Source organism: Salmo salar, chromosome ssa22 (assembly GCF_905237065.1).
Source record: "Salmo salar chromosome ssa22, Ssal_v3.1, whole genome shotgun sequence".
NCBI lineage: Eukaryota > Metazoa > Chordata > Actinopteri > Salmoniformes > Salmonidae > Salmo > Salmo salar.
The window spans coordinates 25,715,712-25,734,477 of NC_059463.1; the positions used below are offsets into that span (position 1 = coordinate 25,715,712).

The following is an 18,766-nucleotide window of genomic DNA, read 5'->3' on the forward strand; positions in this document are numbered from 1 at the left end:
ACCGCGCTCGCGAGAGAGACCGACCGCGCTCGCGAGAGAGACCGACCGCGCTCGCGAGAGAGACCGACCGCGTCGCGAGAGAGACCGACCGCGAGAGAGAGAGACCGACCGCGCGCGAGAGAGAGAGACCGACCGCGCGCGAGAGAGAGAGACCGACCGCAGCGAGAGAGACCGACCGCGCGAGAGAGAGAGACCGACCAGCGAGAGAGAGAGAGTGAGAGAGACCAACCGCGAGAGAGAGAGAGACCGACTGCGAGAGAGAGAGAGACCGACCGCGCGAGAGAGAGAGACCGACAGCGAGAGAGAGAGAGAGACCGACCACGCGAGAGAGAGAGACCGACCACGCGAGCGAGAGAGAGAGACCGACCGCGAGAGAGAGAGAGAGAGAGAGACCGACCAAGGCGCGAGAGAGAGAGAGAGAGACCGACCAGCTCGCGAGAGAGATAGACCGACCGCGCTCGCGAGAGAGACCGACCGCGCGAGAGAGAGACCGACCAGCGCGAGAGAGAGAGACCGACCAGCGCTCGCGAGAGAGACCGACCGCTCACGAGAGAGAGACCGACCGCGATCGCGAGAGAGACCGACCGCGCGCGAGAGAGACCGACCACGCGAGAGAGAGAGACCGACCGCGAGAGAGAGAGACCGACCGCGCGAGAGAGAGACCGACCGCGAGAGAGAGAGTGAGAGAGACCAACCGCGTGCGCGAGAGAGAGAGAGACCGACCGCGCGAGAGAGAGAGAGACCGACCGCGCGCGAGAGAGAGAGACCGACCGCGCGAGAGAGAGAGAGAGAGACCGACCACGCGCGAGAGAGAGAGAGACCGACCGCGCGCGAGCGAGAGAGAGAGACCGACCGCGAGAGAGAGAGAGACCGACCGCGCGAGAGAGAGAGAGAGACCGACCTAGAGAGACCGACCGCGCGAGAGAGACCGACCGCGAGAGAGAGAGAGACCGACCGCGATAGAGAGAGAGAGACCGACCACGCGCGAGAGAGAGAGAGAGACCGACCGCGCGAGAGAGAGAGAGACCGACCGCGCGCGAGAGAGAGACCGACACCGACCGCGAGAGAGAGACCGACACCGACCGCGAGAGAGAGACCGACACCGACCGCGCGAGAGAGACCGACAACGCGCGAGAGAGAGAGACCGACCCGAGAGAGACCGACCAGCGCACGAGAGAGACCGACCGCGAGAGAGAGAGACCGACCGCGATAGAGAGAGAGACCGACCAGCGAGAGAGAGAGACCGACCGAGAGAGAGAGACCGACACCGACCGCGAGAGAGAGACCGACACCGACCGCGAGAGAGAGACCGACACCGACCGCGCGAGAGAGACCGACAGCGCGCAAGAGAGACCGACCGCGCGCGAGAGAGACCGACCGCGCACGAGAGAGACCGACCGCGCGCGAGAGAGAGAGAGACCGACCGCGAGAGAGAGACCGACCAGCGAGAGAGAGAGACCGACCAGCGAGAGAGAGAGACCGACCGCGCGAGAGAGAGAAAGACCGACCAGCGAGAGAGACCGACCGCGAGAGAGAGAGAGAGACCGACCGCGAGAGAGAGAGAGAGACCGACCGCAGAGAGAGAGAGAGAGAGAGAGACCGACCAGCGAGAGAGAGAGAGAGAGAGAGACCGACCAGCGAGAGAGAGAGAGAGAGACCGACCGCGCGCGAGAGAGAGAGAGACCGACGCCGACCGCGAGAGAGAGACCGACGCCGACCGCGAGAGAGAGACCGACACCGACCGCGAGACCGACACCGACCGCGAGACCGACACCGACCGCGAGAGAGACACTGACACCGACCGCGAGAGAGAGACCGACACCGACCGCGAGAGAGAGACCGACACCGACCGCGAGAGAGAGACCGACACCGACCGCGAGAGAGGGACCGACACCGACCGCGAGAGAGGGACCGACACCGACCGCGAGAGAGAGACCGAGACCGACCGCGAGAGAGAGACCGACACCGACTGCGAGAGAGAGACCGACACCGACCGCGAGAGAGAGAGACCGACACCGACCGCGAGATAGAGAGACCGACACCGAGAGAGAGACCGACACCGAGAGAGACCGACACCGAGAGAGAGAGACCGACACCGACCGCGAGAGACCGACACTGACCGAGAAAGACCGACACCGACCGCGAGAGAAAGAGACCGACCGCGAGAGAGAGCGAGAGAGACCGACCGCGAGAGAGAGAGAGAGACCGACCGCGAGAGAGAGAGAGAGAGAGAGTGAGAGACCGCGAGAGAGAGAGTGAGAGACCGCGAGAGAGAGTCCGACCGCGAGAGCGAGAGAGAGACCGACCGCGAGAGCGAGAGAGAGACCGACCGCGAGAGCGAGACCGATCGCGAGAGAGAGAGAGAGACCGACCGCGAGAGAGAGACCGACACCGACTGCGAGCGAGAGACCGACAGCGAGAGAGAGACCGACACCGACCGCGAGAGAGAGACCGACACCGACCGCGAGAGAGAGACCGACACCGACCGCGAGAGAGAGAGACCGACACCGACCGCGAGAGAGAGAGACCGACACCGACCGTGAGAGAGAGAGACCGACACCGAGAGAGAGACCGACACCGAGAGAGAGACCGACACTGACCGCGAGAGAGAGAGACCGCCCGCGAGAGAGAGAGACCGACCGCGAGAGAGAGACCGACCGCGAGAGAGAGAGAGAGACCGACCGCGAGAGAGAGACCGACACCGACCGCGAGAGAGAGACCGACACCGACCGAGAGAGAGAGAGACCGACACCGACCGAGAGAGAGAGAGAGAGACCGACACCGACCGAGAGAGAGAGAGAGAGACCGACACCGACCGAGAGAGAGAGAGACCGACACCGACCGAGAGAGAGAGAGGGAGACCGACACCGACCGAGAGAGACCGACACCGAGAGAGAGAGAGACCGACACCGACCGCGAGAGAGACCGACACCGACCGCGAGAGAGACCGACACCGACCGCGAGAGAGACCGACACCGACCGCGAGAGAGACCGACACCGACCGCGAGAGAGAGAGGGAGACCGACACCGACCGCGAGAGAGAGAGGGAGACCGACACCGACCGCGAGAGAGAGAGGGAGACCGACACCGACCGCGAGAGAGAGAGGGAGACCGACACCGACCGTGAGAGAGAGAGGGAGACCGACACCGACCGCGAGAGAGAGGTACCGACCGCGAGAGAGAGAGACCGACCGCGCGCGAGAGAGAGAGAGGAGAGAGACTGACCGCACGCGAGAGAGAGAGAGACCGACCGCGCGCAAGAGAGAGAGAGAGACCGCGCGAGAGAGAGAGAGACCGACCGCGCGCGAGAGAGAGAGACCGACCGCACGCGAGAGAGACCGACCGCGCGCAAGAGAGAGAGACCGACCGCGCGAGAGAGAGCGACCGACCGCGCGAGAGAGAGACCGACCGCGCGAGAGAGAGAGAGACCGACCGCGCGAGAGAGAGAGAGACCGACCGCGGCGAGAGAGAGAGACCGACCGAGAGAGAGACCGACCGCGCGAGAGAGAGAGAGACCGACCGCGCGAGAGAGAGACCGACCAGCGAGAGAGAGACCGACCGCCCGCGAGAGAGAGAGAGACCGACCGCGCAAGCGAGAGAGAGACCGACCGCGCGAGAGAGAGAGACCGACCGCGCAAGCGAGAGAGAGACCGACCGCGCGAGAGAGAGAGACCGACCGCGAGAGAGAGAGACCGACCGCGAGAGAGAGAGAGACCGACCGCGCGAGAGAGACCGACCGCGCGAGAGAGAGAGACCGACCGCGCGAGAGAGAGAGAGAGACCGACCGCGAGAGATAGAGACCGACCGACCGCGCGAGAGATAGAGACCGACCGCGCGAGAGGGAGAGAGAGACCGACCGCGCGAGAGAGAGAGACCGACCGCGCGAGAGAGAGAGACCGACCGCGCGAGAGAGAGAGACCGACCGCGCGAGATAGAGAGAGACCGACCGCGCGAGATAGAGAGAGACCGACCGCGCGAGATAGAGAGAGACCGACCGCGCGAGAGAGAGAGAGACCGACCGCGCGAGAGAGAGACCGACCGTGCGCGCGAGAGAGAGACCGACCGTGCGCGCGAGAGAGAGACCGACCGCGCGAGAGAGAGACCGACCGCGCGAGAGAGAGACCGACCGCGCGAGAGAGAGACCGACCGCGCGAGAGAGTAAGAGACCGCGCGAGAGAGAGAGAGACCGCGAGAGAGAGAGAGACCGCGCGAGAGAGAGAGAGATCGACCGCGTGAGCGAGACCGACACCGACCGCGAGAGAGACCGACACCGACCGCGAGAGAGAGACCGACACCGACCGCGAGAGAGAGACCGACACCGACCGAGAGAGAGAGAGAGACCGACCGCGCGAGAGAGAGCGACACCGAGAGAGAGACCGACACCGAGAGAGAGAGACCGACCGCGCGAGAGAGAAAGCGAGAGAGAGACCGACCGCGCGCGCGAGAGAGAGAGACCGACAGAGAGAGAGACCGACCGCGCGCGCGAGAGAGAGAGAGAGAAGAGAGGAGAGGAGAGGAGAGAGGAGAGAGAGACCGACCGTGCGACAGAGAGAGAGAGACCGACCGAGAGAGAGAGACAGACCGCGCGCGCGCGCGAGGGAGAGAGAACGTGCGAGAGAGAGAGAGACCGCGCGAGAGAGAGAGAGACCGCGCGAGAGAGAGAGACCGCGTGAGAGAGAGACCGCGCGAGAGAGAGACCGACACCGAGAGAGAGAGAGACCGACACCGAGAGAGAGAGAGAGACCGACACCGAGAGAGAGAGAGAGACCGACACCGAGAGAGAGAGACCGACACCGACCGCGAGAGACCGACACTGACCGAGAAAGACCGACCGCGCGAGAGACCGACACCGACCGCGAGAGAGAGAGACCGACACCGACCGCGAGAGAGAGAGACCGACACCGACCGGGAGAGAGAGAGACCGACCGCGATAGAGAGAGACCGACCGCGAGAGAGAGAGACCGACCGCGAGAGAGAGAGACCGACCGCGAGAGAGAGAGACCGACCGCGAGAGAGAGAGACCGACCGCGAGAGAGAGAGACCGCGCGAGAGAGAGAGACCGCGCGAGAGAGAGACCGCGCGAGAGAGAGACCGCGCGAGAGAGAGAGACCGACCGCGCGAGCGAGACCGACACCGACCGCGAGAGAGACCGACACCGACCGCGAGAGAGACCGACACCGACCGCGAGAGACCGACACCGACCGCGAGAGAGAGACCGACACCGACCGCGAGAGAGAGACCGACACCGACCGAGAGAGAAAGACCGACCGCGCGAGAGAGAGCGACACCGAGAGAGAGACCGACACCGAGAGAGAGAGACCGACCGCGCGAGAGAGAAAGCGAGAGAGAGACCGACCGCGCGCGAGAGAGAGAGACCGACCGAGAGAGAGACCGACCGCGCGCGAGAGAGAGAGAGAGAGAGAAGAGAAGAGAGGAGAGGAGAGAGGAGAGAGAGAGAGAGAGACCGACCGTGCGACAGAGAGAGAGAGACCGACCGAGAGAGAGAGAGACCGACCGCGCGCGCGAGGGAGAGAGACCGTGCGAGAGAGAGAGACCGCGCGAGAGAGAGAGACCGCGCGAGAGAGAGACCGCGCGAGAGAGACCGACCGCGCGAGAGAGAGACCGACACCGAGAAAGAGAGAGACCGACACCGAGAGAGAGAGAGAGAGACCGACACCGAGAGAGAGAGAGAGAGACCGACACCGAGAGAGAGAGAGAGACCGACACCGACCGCGAGAGACCGACACTGACCGAGAAAGACCGACCGCGCGAGAGACCGACACCGACCGCGAGAGAGAGACCGACACCGACCGCGAGAGAGAGAGACCGACACCGACCGGGAGAGAGAGAGACCGACCGCGATAGAGAGAGACCGACCGCGATAGAGAGAGACCGACCGCGAGAGAGAGAGACCGACCGCGAGAGAGAGAGACCGACCGCGAGAGAGAGAGACCGACCGCGAGAGAGAGAGACCGACCGCGAGAGAGAGAGACCGACCGCGAGAGAGAGAGACCGACCGCGAGAGAGAGACCGAGACCGACAGCGAGAGAGAGAGACCGACAGCGAGAGAGAGAGACCGAGACCGACCGCGAGAGAGAGACCGAGACCGACCGCGAGAGAGAGAGACCGACACCGAGAGAGAGAGAGAGAGACCGAGAGAGAGAGAGACCGACACCGAGAGAGAGAGAGACCGACACCGAGAGAGAGAGAGACCGACACCGAGAGAGAGACCGACACCGAGAGAGAGAGAGACCGACACCGAGAGAGAGAGAGACCGACACCGAGAGAGAGAGAGACCGACACCGAGAGAGAGAGAGACCGACACCGAGAGAGAGAGAGACCAACACCGAGAGAGAGAGAGACCAACACCGAGAGAGAGAGACCAACACATAGAACAACAAATATTAACACGGTGAAGTGAGGTGACTTACAGGTCGTTGGTTTTGGGGATCATGCCGCCCAGCTCTTTAATGCGGTCGTTGATGTTGAACCTCCTCCTCCTCTCAACTAAACCACAGGAAAAGAGGGAACGATGAAAGGAGGTGAAGAGAACATGGGAAAACTTGTTGCAACAATGGCATTTGGAATTTCATGCGAGGCAGTCCACCTTCAACAACCCAATAACATGAACACAAAGGCACGCACACACACACACTGACGTGACTAAACACTCTGGCTGTTATTGCTGACTTTGCAGCAGAGCCCTAATAAAGACATAGTGTAGATGAGTGGTTGTCAGCTTGGAGGTTAGAGACAGAGAGAAGCTTGGAGGTTAGAGACAGAGAGAAGCTTGGAGGTTAGAGAGAGAGAAGCTTGGAGGTTAGAGACAGAGCGACAGAGAGAAGCTTGGAGGTTAGAGACAGACACAGAGAGAGAGACAGACAAAGAGAGAGACAGATGAGGAAGTCAGATTCCAGCTCTATACAGATGACCTTGTCCTACTGTCACCAATAGAGCCAATTCTACAGGAACAACTTAACATTCTTTGGGAATACAGCATCAACTGGGCAATTAATATCAACTTTTAAAAAATTTGATTTTTCAGAAAAAGGCCAGGAATCAGAGGATCAGACACTCCTTCAAATTAGTAAGGGAACACCCCCCTGAAATGGACAAAAATTAATGGGATCTTACTGGCACCGTACGAAACATATACACGATGTACAATACCACTCAAATGGACGAGGTTTCATTCAAAACTGATTGCAAATGCCATATTGCAAATGCCAAGTGTCACACAGTAAAAATCCAAAAGATGGCGAGCACGCTCCACCGTAAATGTTCTTATTGCAAATGTAACACAAATCAAGACCCAAGAGTAAGTTTTTGAATTTTTTTCAAAATTTTATCACCCCTTAAAAAACAGCTTCTGGACCGTTTTTTGAAATTCTTCCGATTTTTTTTGTCAATTACACATGTATAAGAACTGTATGAACATACTTCTGTCATATTTTATTGTCATAATTTGTATTTTATTTTACTTGTCCATAAGGCATATGTTTTGTCCATTTGCAATATGATTTCATAGGAAGTCAAAAGTCCAAGTCAAAATTCTGTGAACCATTGCCAAATGCCATAAAGAAATTCCAAATGCAATATGAAAGTATTGAATGTGCCAAATCAGGATGTTTTGTCTATTTGCAATATCATATCATAGGAAGTCAAAAGTCGAAGTCAGTCACTTTTTTTGTTGCCAAATGCCATAAGAAATGTCCAAATGCAATATGAAAGTATTGAAAGTGCCAAAAAGTGTTATGTCCATTTGCTATATACGATCATAGGAAGTCGGTTTCCAAACCCAAAAGTCAGTGAACCATGTCCAAATGGCATTTATACGTCCCAAATGATATATAGCCCGATGTTAAGCCATGAATCAACCTAGATGGTCTATCTGTCATGTATGATGAGGGAGAAGTGAGACTCTGTTGTTTTTTTAACCATTTTTTAAAAAACGTCCAAAATGACAAGGGGCTTTGATAGTTCTATTGGATGGGCACGGGTGGGGAGTGCTCCCTCCCCAATTGTAGACCCCTTGCACCCCCCTAAAGACATTAAAAACCATTTTAAAAATGTGCTCCTGGTAACGCATTCCAATCACCAGGCGCACAGCTGTCCATTTGCAATATGTTTCAATGGGCATTTAGCATCACGAATGTGACATGCTGAAAAATACTGCAGAAATGCAAAATTGACTGGCCCGATGAACTCGGGATGGCCGGGCAGTGATAGTGGTTCCTCTCCATCGCTCGTTGTGTTGATTTCATCATGTCCATTTGGTGATGTTTTTTCACTGTTGAATCTTATTGCAAATGTACTGTCCATTTGCAATATGTTTCAATGGGCATTTAGCATCACGAATTTGACATGCTAAAAAATACTGCAGAAATGCAAAATTGACTAGCCCGATGATGGCCGGGCAGTGATTCTGGTTCCTCTCCATCGCTCGTTGCTGTCGATTTCAGAATGCCCAAAATTTACAGCGCCTTCTGTTTAAAACCTTAATAAAAACATAAAACACGTAGATACGTTCTAGCTGCGGGTCCAGTTCTGACATTATGTATAGGCCTAGCTGAGGCTACCCCGAAACCCAAGTTTCGGCTCGATAGGTCATTTGGAGCCCGAGCAGAGACCTTAATTGGTGCTGAAAATCCACATTTTCCGGGCATTGCTACGGGGTCCTTGAATGAGCTATCGGACAGACTTTAGGGTCCGTCTCCATGGGCCGAGGCGGTTTTAATGCACCTAGTCTTGCGACTCTGGGACTTTTCTAAATGTCGTCATTTTTGTGACGATCAAAATGTATTGAAGTTATTGCAAATGTACGAGGCTGTTTCTCGGTCTGACAACCTTCTAGAGCCACATAACTCACCGTGCACTATCGACTTGAGCTCTAGAACAGGTTTCTAAAGTTTCAGAGCTCTAAGTCTGACGGTTCTTTGATAGTTCTAACAAAGGTAACTATTGTAGGCTCTGTATGTCTCTAAGCCTCACACTGTCACTTCGTCCTTGCTGTGTGTGTGTGTGTGTGTGTGAGCTTTTCTTGGAAATCTGATGGGATAAATTATTGATTTACAGTTCATGAGGGTTGCCTAATCACGCGTATGAAGTTTTGGAAAGATCTGACCTTTTTAACCCTTCGAAACAGCCACTATGACCCCAATGTAAGGGACTTCCGGTTGGCACAGGAAGCTGAAAGTAAACATATCCTCATTGGGGTTGGCTTTTACAGAATCTTGAGTTTTAAGTCTTTACGTTAAGAACTGACTGATTTACACAGGGTTGAATTCACTATTTCACACAAACTGCAGGTTGGGTATGGCAAAACACTTTTAGGGTGATTTTAACCACTTCCGGTTGCTCCAGGAAGCTTAGAATCGACACAGGTAGACTTCATAGTGGCCTGATGGATTGTCATCGAAGACAGGTTCATAAGGCATTCATAACCCACATAGGCTTCAGGTTGAATTTAGGGGAGCAGGCAATGTATTCCTATGGGGAGAGAAGTCATTGCAAACTGTTTGATGTAAACACCTTCTTTTAACTATTAAGGGTTAATGCCACACGGTCAAGGTTAGGCTTGCACAGATCGGGAGGACCTCAGGAACGTTTTTGTGCTTCTAATCCTAACGGTTCTCCCGCTGTCACCCAAAAGCACCTGCAATTTAGGGCCAGGCTTCATTATGGGCCTACTTTTTTCATGGTCGCAGCACTCAGACCGAGCAAGCTACGGTCAAGCGGGGCATCTCGTTGAACTCGGCACAGCCTAGAGATTATGGTAATGCCATTGTAGGCTCTGTGTGTCTTTAAGCCCCGCACTGTGTCACACCATCCTTTATGTGAGTGTGTGTGTGTGTGTGTGTTTTTTTCTTTGACATCTGTTCAGAGAAATAACTGATTTACAGTTCATGAGGGTTGCCTAATCATACAAATGAAGTTTTGGAAAGATCTGACCTTTTTAACCCTTCGAAACAGCCCCTATGACACCATTTTAAGGCACTTCCGGTTGACACAGGATGCTGAAAGTGAAAATATATCCTCCTTGGGGTAGGCTCTTATAGAATATTGAGTTTTAAGTCTTTACGTCAAGAACTGACTTATTTACAGAGGGTTGAATGAGCGTGTGTTATTTCAGAAAATCACAGAAATCTCGCAGAGCTCCGAAACCCGCCTTAACGGATTCGTCTGAACATGCAACTGGATCTGTAACTTTTTGGAGAAAAAAATATTTTTTTTATGATCATCACCAATTGTACGATTTCTCTTAAATTACGATAGATAAATGTCTGGTTCTTTTTTCCTGACACTGTAGGTTCATGTACTTCGACGTGAAGCGGTCAAATTAGTGCTCTATTTTCGTTTTTGACCTTTAATCCCAGAAAAATGGCCTTAACTCAAAAAGCGTTGAGGCCTCGACGCCATCTTGTTCGGGGCCAACTACCCATTATGCCAAACCTATGCTCACCAAGTTTCGTCTTTGAAGTCTTTTCCATCTAGGAGAAATGGCCACGTCGTGATTGGTGATGTTTTGTACATTTGCAATAAGATTACATTCGCCATCTGGTGGTATTTTCCGGGACAGCAGAAAAATGACCAACATTTGAAAAATGTATAAAACGGAAACCGAATGTCAGAGAGATCTTCACAGAAGATCTGGCCCAGGTCCGTGAATTTTACAAACATTCGCGGACGTCTAGTAAGGGACCGTACATTTGCAATATGCAGTTTCTCATCGATCATACAGCAAATGCCAAAATGTGCCCTTCATGTATGGAAATACCATGGTTGAACATGCCCAATGGTGCAACTACCTGGGACCAAAAATCTGTGCCTCAGGGGTATTTTTTCTTTAGTGAATGCACTAAAGAAAAAGCCTGCAATGTATTTTATTGTATAAAAATAAACAAATATTCTTATCCAAATCTGGTGCAAAATATTCAATAGTGTAATCTGACCAATTGCAAATAGTAATAATAATAATAATAATAATAATAATAGTAAAATTGCAAATAGTAGTGGTATGGGTGGTAATGGTAATGATAGCAGTTTAATGATGGTAGTTGTAGGTCTGATGTAAAGGTGAAGATGACCGTTATTTAGTTATAGTTTCATTTTCCATATTTAGATTTTTATATTGATTACATTTCTACTATTGACTGTTACCATTTTATTGTTATTATTTTTGTATTATTATTTACTACCATTTATTATTATTATTTGTTATCATATATAATTTTATTACAATGTATATTGTATACATTGTTGCTTTGGCAATATTGACAATGTTTTTCATGCCAATAAAGCAGCTTGAATTTGAATTTGAGAGAGACCGAGAGAGACTGACCGAGCGAGAGAGAGAGAGAGACCGAGAGAGAGAGAGAGACCGAGAGAGAGAGATTGACCGACCGAGAGATTGACCGACCAAGAGAGAGGAGAGACCGACCGAGAGAGAGGAGAGACCGACCGAGAGAGGACAACACCGACCGAGAGAGAGAGGGCGAGAGACCGACCGAGAGAGAGAGAGCGAGAGACCGACCGAGAGAGAGAGAGCGAGAGACCGACCGAGAGAGAGAGAGCGAGAGACCGACCGAGAGAGAGAGAGCGAGGGACCGACCGAGAGAGAGAGAGAGAGCGAGAGACCGACCGAGAGAGCGAGAGAGAGCGAGAGACCGACCGAGAGAGAGACCGACCGAGAGAGAGCGAGCGAGAGACCGAGAGAGAGAGAGCGAGAGAGCGACCGAGAGAGCGAGAGACCGACCGAGAGAGCGAGAGACCGAGAGAGAGCGAGAGAGACCGACCGAGAGAGAGAGAGAGTGCGAGAGACCGACCGAGAGAGAGAGAGAGCGAGAGACCGACCGAGAGAGAGCGAGAGACCGAGAGAGAGCGAGAGACCGACCGAGAGAGAGAGAGAGTGCGAGAGACCGACTGAGAGAGAGAGAGAGAGAGCGAGAGACCGACCGAGAGAGGGCGAGAGACCGACCGAGAGAGAGCGAGAGACCGAGAGAGAGAGAGCGACCGACCGAGAGAGAGAGAGAGAGAGTGCGAGAGACCGACCGAGAGAGAGAGAGAGAGCGAGCGAGAGACCGACCGAGAGAGAGCGAGAGACCGACCGAGAGAGAGCGAGAGACCGACAGAGAAAGAGAGACAGCGAGAGACCGACCGAGAGAGAGAGCGAGAGACCGACAGAGCACGCGAGAGACCGGCCGAGAGAGAGCGAGAGACCGGCCGAGAGAGAGCGAGAGACCGGCCGAGAGAGAGCGAGAGACCGGCCGAGAGAGAGCGAGAGACCGGCCGAGAGAGAGCGAGAGACCGACCGAGAGAGCGAGAGACCGACCGAGAGAGAGCGAGAGACCGACCGAGAGAGACCGACCGAGAGAGACCGACCGAGAGAGACCGAGAGAGACCGAGAGAGACCGAGAGAGACCGACCGAGACCGAGAGAGACCGACCGAGACCGACCGAGACCGAGAGAGACCGACCGAGACCGAGAGAGACCGACCGAGACACCGACCGACCGAGACACCGACCGACCGAGACACCGACCGACCGAGACACCGACCGCCCGAGACACCGACCGACCGAGAGAGACCGACCGAGAGAGACCGACCGACCGAGAGAGACCGACCGACCGAGAGAGACCGACCGAGAGAGCAAAAGAGAGCGAGAGGCCGACCGAGAGAGAGCGAGAGACCGACCGAGAGAGAGCGAGAGACCGACCGAGAGAGAGCGAGAGACCGACCGAGAGAGAGCGAGAGACCGACCGAGAGAGACCGAGAGACCGACCGAGAGAGAACGAGACCGACCGAGAGAGAACGAGAGACCGACCGAGAGAGAGCACGAAAGAGAGAAACCAACACCGACGGAGAGAGAGAGAGACCAACACAGAGAGAGAGAGACACCGACCGAGAAAGAGAGACAGAGAGAGAGAGAGAGACAGAGAGAGAGAGACAGAGAGAGAGAGAGCACGAGAGAGACCGAGAGTGCGAGAGACCGACCCGAGAGAGAGCAAGAGAGAGACAGATAGCGAGAGAGCGAGAGACCGACCGCGAGAGAGAGCACGAGAGAGACCGAGCGCGCGAGAGAGCACGAGAGCGAGAGAGACCGAGAGCGCGAGAGACCGAGAGCGCGAGAGACTGAGAGCGCGAGAGACTGAGAGACAGATCGCGAGAGAGCGAGAGACAGATCGCGAGAGACCGACCGCGAGAGAGAGCACGAGAGAGACCAAAAGAGAGCACAGGAGAGACCGAGAGCGAGAACGAGAGAGACCGAGACCGAGAACGAGAGAGACCGAGAGCGAGAACGAGAGAGACCGAGAGCAAGAGAGAGCACGAGAGAGAGAGACCGACCGAGAGAGAGAGACCGACCGAGAGCGAGAGAGAGCACGAGAGAGAGAGACCGACCGAGAGAGAGAGACCGACCGAGAGAGAGAGACCGACCGAGAGAGACACACCGACAGAGAGAGACACACCGACAGAGAGAGACACACCGACAGAGAGAGACCGACACCAACCGATGGAGACCGAGACCGACCGAGCGAGAGACCGACCGAGCGAGAGACCGACCGAGCGAGAGACCGACCGAGCGAGAGACCGACAGAGCGAGCGAGAGACCGACAGAGAGAGCGAGAGATCGACAGAGAGAGCGAGAGACCGACTGAGAGAGAGCGAGAGACCGAGAGAGACCGACCGAGAGCGAGAGACAGAGCGAGAGAGACCGACAGAGAGAGAGCGAGAGACCGACAGAGAGAGAGGGAGAGACCGACAGAGAGAGAGGGAGAGACCGAGAGGGAGAGACCGAGAGACCGACCGAGAGAGAAAGAGACCGACCGAGAGAGAGACCGACCGAGAGCGAGAGCCCGACCGAGAGAGGCGAGAGACCGACACCGACTGACCGAGAGAGAAAGAGACCGACCGACACCGTCCGAGAGAGAGACATATGATTACAGACATTGACCCTTTCTCTCTCAGCTTATTCACTGTCAAGCCACTAACACCTCTGTCTGATCACAGCCAAATTACGTTGTTCCTCAAAAGAACAGACATGGAAACAACCACACATTCACAGCCCAGTAAGCTGTACAACATCAGCAATTGATAGAGATGGGCCCAAAACAGCACAGAAGAATACCAGAAAGCAACCTGTAACCAAAATATCCAAACACTATTAGATAACTTTCTGGATACCACATTCACTCACGGTAAAGAAGGCATCAATCTAGCAGTAAAAAACATCAACTATATATATTCAGGCAAAAGAAGCACAATTGAAATTGATAAAAAACTAAACAAAAAAAGACCACAGATGACAACTGGTTTGATGCAGATTGTAAAATTATAAGGAAAAAACTTACACCACTATCCAACCAAAAGCACAGAGACCCAAATAATGGTGAATTACGCCTTCATTACTGTGAGACTTTAAAACTCTATAAACGTACACTCAGAACCAAAAAAGCCCGAGAGAAAGGAGAGACCGACCGAGAGAGAGGAGAGACCGACCGAGAGAGAGGAGAGACCGACCGAGAGAGAGGAGAGATCGACCGAGAGAGAGAGAGACCGAGAGCGAACAACACCGACCGACAACACCAAATCCTCAGCCCCTGGTGTTAGTCTCCACAATTCAGAGGTTAAATGCCTAATCTTCGCAGATGACCTATGCCTGCTGTCACCCACAGCACATGGCCTACAGCAGAGCCTGGACCTGCTAGAGCAGTACTGCCAGACCTGGGCCCTGGCAGTAAACTGCAAAAATACTAAAATAATGATTTTCCACAGAAGATCCAGATCTCAGGGAATTAGACCAAAGTTCTCAATTGCTACAAAATATATAGAGTACTGCACACACTACAATTACTTAGGTTTAAAAATAAGCTCAACTGGACACCTTAATGAGGCAGTGAATGAACAGAGAGAAAGCATGCAGGGCATTCTACACCATTAAAAAGAAACTAATTCAAATTGAAATACCTAAAATTATACCTAACATTTGGCTAAAACTAATTGAATGTGTCATTGAACCAATTGCACTTTATGGCAACGAGGTGTGGGGTCCACTTGCAAAACAAGATTTCATCAAATGGGACAAACACCCCATTGAAACCCTGCACGCAGAGTTCTGTAAGATTCTCCTACATGTCCAGAGGAAAACTACAAACAATGCATGCAGCCCTCAGTGTCCCTCTACCTACCTCACCTGCAGCAGACAGAGCCAAGGACATGCCTACAACACCAAGAACACTTTCTATGCAACGTTTCCACAACACCCTCTCTCTTGTCGAAGCAGAGGTCATAGAACTCAGAGAGAACAAGCTTGAAGAGGCGGACACTGTCCAGAAACTAAAAGAAGAGATGGAACAGTTCAGGGAGGAGAGCAGAGCATCTATTGCTAAATTAGAAAGCAGAATGGACAAACTGAGTCAGACAAATGATGACCTCAGACACCATCTGAGCACAACAAGAGAGGAGCTAGAACAAAGAGAGAGGTACATTGACACCCTCAACCAGCAGCTAGTCATTATGTCCTCTGCATCTAGAGAACATGTCCACCAGCTTGGTTCAACACAAGCAGAACCTGAGACCAGCATGGCCTCCACCACACAGCCTGATGACGCTGCACCAGCCTACCAGTCTACTCCAGCCCAGATCAGCCAACCAGCCTCCCAGTCTGCTCTAGCCCATGTCAGCCACCCTGCTTCCCAGTCTGCTCCAGCACAGTGTGCTCCAGCCCAGGTCAGCCAACCAGCCTCTCAGTCTGATCTAGCCCATGTCAGCCTACCTGCTTCCCAGTCTGCTCCAGCACAATGTGCTCCAGCCCAGGTCAGCCAACCAGCCTCCCAGTCTGCTCTAGCCCAGGTCAACCTACCAGCCACTCTGTCTGCTCCAGCCCAGGTCAGAATACCAGCCTCCCAGTCTGCTCCATCCAGACAGTCACCCACAATTGCAATCCTTATTGATTCAAATGGGAAGTTCTTAGTCCAGGAAAGATTATTCCCTAGACACCAGGTGTATAAGTTCTGGTGTCCTACAACTGACAGTGCAATGCAGCTACTCAGTCAGACCAGGATTGACACCCCCGACAACATCATCATCCACACTGGCACAAACCACCTTCATGCCAAAGGTGAAAATGTATTTGGGGCAGTGAGAAGAGTGGCAGAACGGGCACAGGCTCGGTTCCCAACAACCAATATAGTTGTGTCCACCCTCCTACCAAGAAAATACTTCCCAGGACAGTTGATCATCAAAATAAATGAACAGATCACTGTGGACTGTGCCTCACTGCTCAACGTCAGAACGGCTCACCACCCCACTCTGACATGTCAACACTTATACCATAATGTACATCTGGATCAGGACAGTATCAGAACCTTTGCCAAGGACCTAAAAGATGCAACACTTGGCAGGGACCCACAACCCACCACCACAGCAGCAGAGGCCCCCCGCTCCACTTTCTGAAACAACAGTTCCTCCACCATCCCCAGGAGAGAAGAGCCAGACACGGCTTATAACAGCACAGCTCTACTAGATCAGGCCCATCACAACACAGCTCTACCAGACCCATCACAACACAGCTCTACTAGACCAGACCCATCACAACACAGCACAGATTTACCAGACCCATCACAACACAGCTCTATTAGACCAGACCCATCACAACACAGCTCTACCAGACCAGGCCCAACACAGCACAGATTTACCAGACCCATCACAACACAGCTCTACTAGACCAGACCCATCACAACACAGCTCTACTCGACCAGACCCATCACAACACAGCTCTATTAGACCAGACCCATCACAACACAGCTCTACTAGACCAGGCCCATCACAACACAGCTCTACTAGACCAGGCCCATCACAACACAACTCTACTAGACCAGGCCCATCACAACACAGCTCTACTAGACCAGGCCCATCACAACACAGCTCTACTAGACCCGGCCCATCACAACACAGCTCTACTAGACCAGACCCATCACAACACAGCTCTACTAGACCAGGCCCATCACAACACAGCTCTACTAGACCAGACCCATCACAACACAACACAGCTCTACTAGACCCGGCCCATCACAACACAACACAGCTCTACTAGACCAGACCCATCAGAACACAACACTTTCTCCTTTACTGTGAGAAATATTCCTCACCAAGAGATTCATTATTCACAGATATTACTACATTTATTCCAAATTTTAACTTATTAAACCCAGAGGAAAAACTAAAAATACTCATGGGCGAAGGAGCAACGGCTCCTCTTGCAGCCAAATATGTATTAGCCTGCCATAGCCTGAGGGACACTGAATAATAACATCTGCATAGTAAACAGTAACTTACTTATTATTACTATTATTGTTATTACTATTATCTCTAATATTATTGAGAGAGAGACAGAGAGACCGACCATGTGAGAGAGAGAGAGAGACCGTGAGAGAGAGTGCAAGAGACACCGACCGTGTGAGAGACCGACCGTGAGCGAGACACCGACAGTGTGAGAGAGAGACACCGACCGTGAGAGCGCGAGAGAGACACCGACCGTGAGAGAGCGATAGAGAGACACCGACCGTGTGAGAGACCGACCGTGAGCGAGACACCGTGAGAGCGCGAGAGAGAGAGACACCGACCGTGAGAGCGCGAGAGAGAGAGACACCGACCGTGAGAGAGCGAGAGAGAGAGAGACTGTGAGAGAGAGAGACACTGTGAGAGAGAGCAAGAGAGAGACACCGTGAGAGAGAGAGAGCGAGAGAGAGACACCGTGAGAGAGAGAGAGCGAGCGAGCGACACCGTGAGAGAGAGAGAGAGCGAGAGACACCGTGAGAGAGAGAGCAAGAGAGAGAGAGAGCGAGCAAGAGAGAGAGAGAGCAAGAGAGAAACACCATGAGAGAGAGAGAGCAAGAGAGAGACACCGTGAGCGAGCGAGAGAGAGACACCGTGAGCGAGCGAGAGAGAGACACCGTGAGCGAGCGAGAGAGAGACACCGCGAGCGAGAGAGACACCGCGAGCGAGAGAGACACCGCGAGCGAAAGAGACACCGCGAGCGAAAGAGACACCGCGAGCGAAAGAGACACCGCGAGAGAGAGACACCGCGAGAGAGAGACACCGCGAGAGAGAGACACCGTGAGAGAGCGAGAGACACCGTGAGAGAGCGAGAGACACCGTGAGAGAGCGAGAGACACCGTGAGCGAGAGTGAGAGAGAGACCGAGAGTCCGAGAAAGAGAGGGAGAGTCCGAGAAAGAGAGGGAGAGACCGAGAAAGAGAGAGAGAGACCGAGAAAGAGAGAGAGAGACCGAGAAAGAGAGAGAGAGACCGAGAAAGAGAGAGAGAGACCGAGAAAGAGAGAGAGACCGATAAACTGTCACAGGCAATTAGACTTTAGTGCCAGAGCAGCAGACAGCTGTGGGTTAACCATCTACCTGTGGGTTGGACTGTGTCAGCTGAATAAACCACTGTGTATGTGTTTTTCAGACAGACAGAGAGTGGCAGGGACAGACAGGCAGAGAGAGTGGCAGGGACAGACAGGCAGAGAGAGTGGCAGGGGCAGACAGACAGAGAGAGTGGCAGGGGCAGACAGACAGAGAGAGTGGCAGGGACAGACAGGCAGAGAGAGTGGCAGGGACAGACAGACAGAGAGAGTGGCAGGGACAGACAGGCAGAGAGAGTGGCAGGGACAGACAGGCAGAGAGTGTGGCAGGGAGAGACAGACAGAGAGAGTGGCAGGGGCAGACAGACAGAGAGAGTTGCAGGGACAGACAGACAGAGAGAGTTGCAGG

At 53.9% G+C, this 18,766-nt stretch overlaps 1 protein-coding gene across 2 annotated transcripts in view; it reads right to left on the bottom strand.

Annotated features, from left to right (window-relative positions):
• tfeb (transcription factor EB) overlaps positions 1 to 18,766 on the bottom strand; it is a 136,523-nt gene that overhangs the window by 5,168 nt on the left and 112,589 nt on the right. For both annotated transcript variants that reach the window (XM_014166987.2, XM_014166986.2), the window contains exon 10: positions 6,432 to 6,507. In XM_014166987.2, the coding sequence (XP_014022462.1) occupies positions 6,432 to 6,507 (76 nt within the window). The remainder of the gene's footprint in view (positions 1 to 6,431; positions 6,508 to 18,766) is intronic.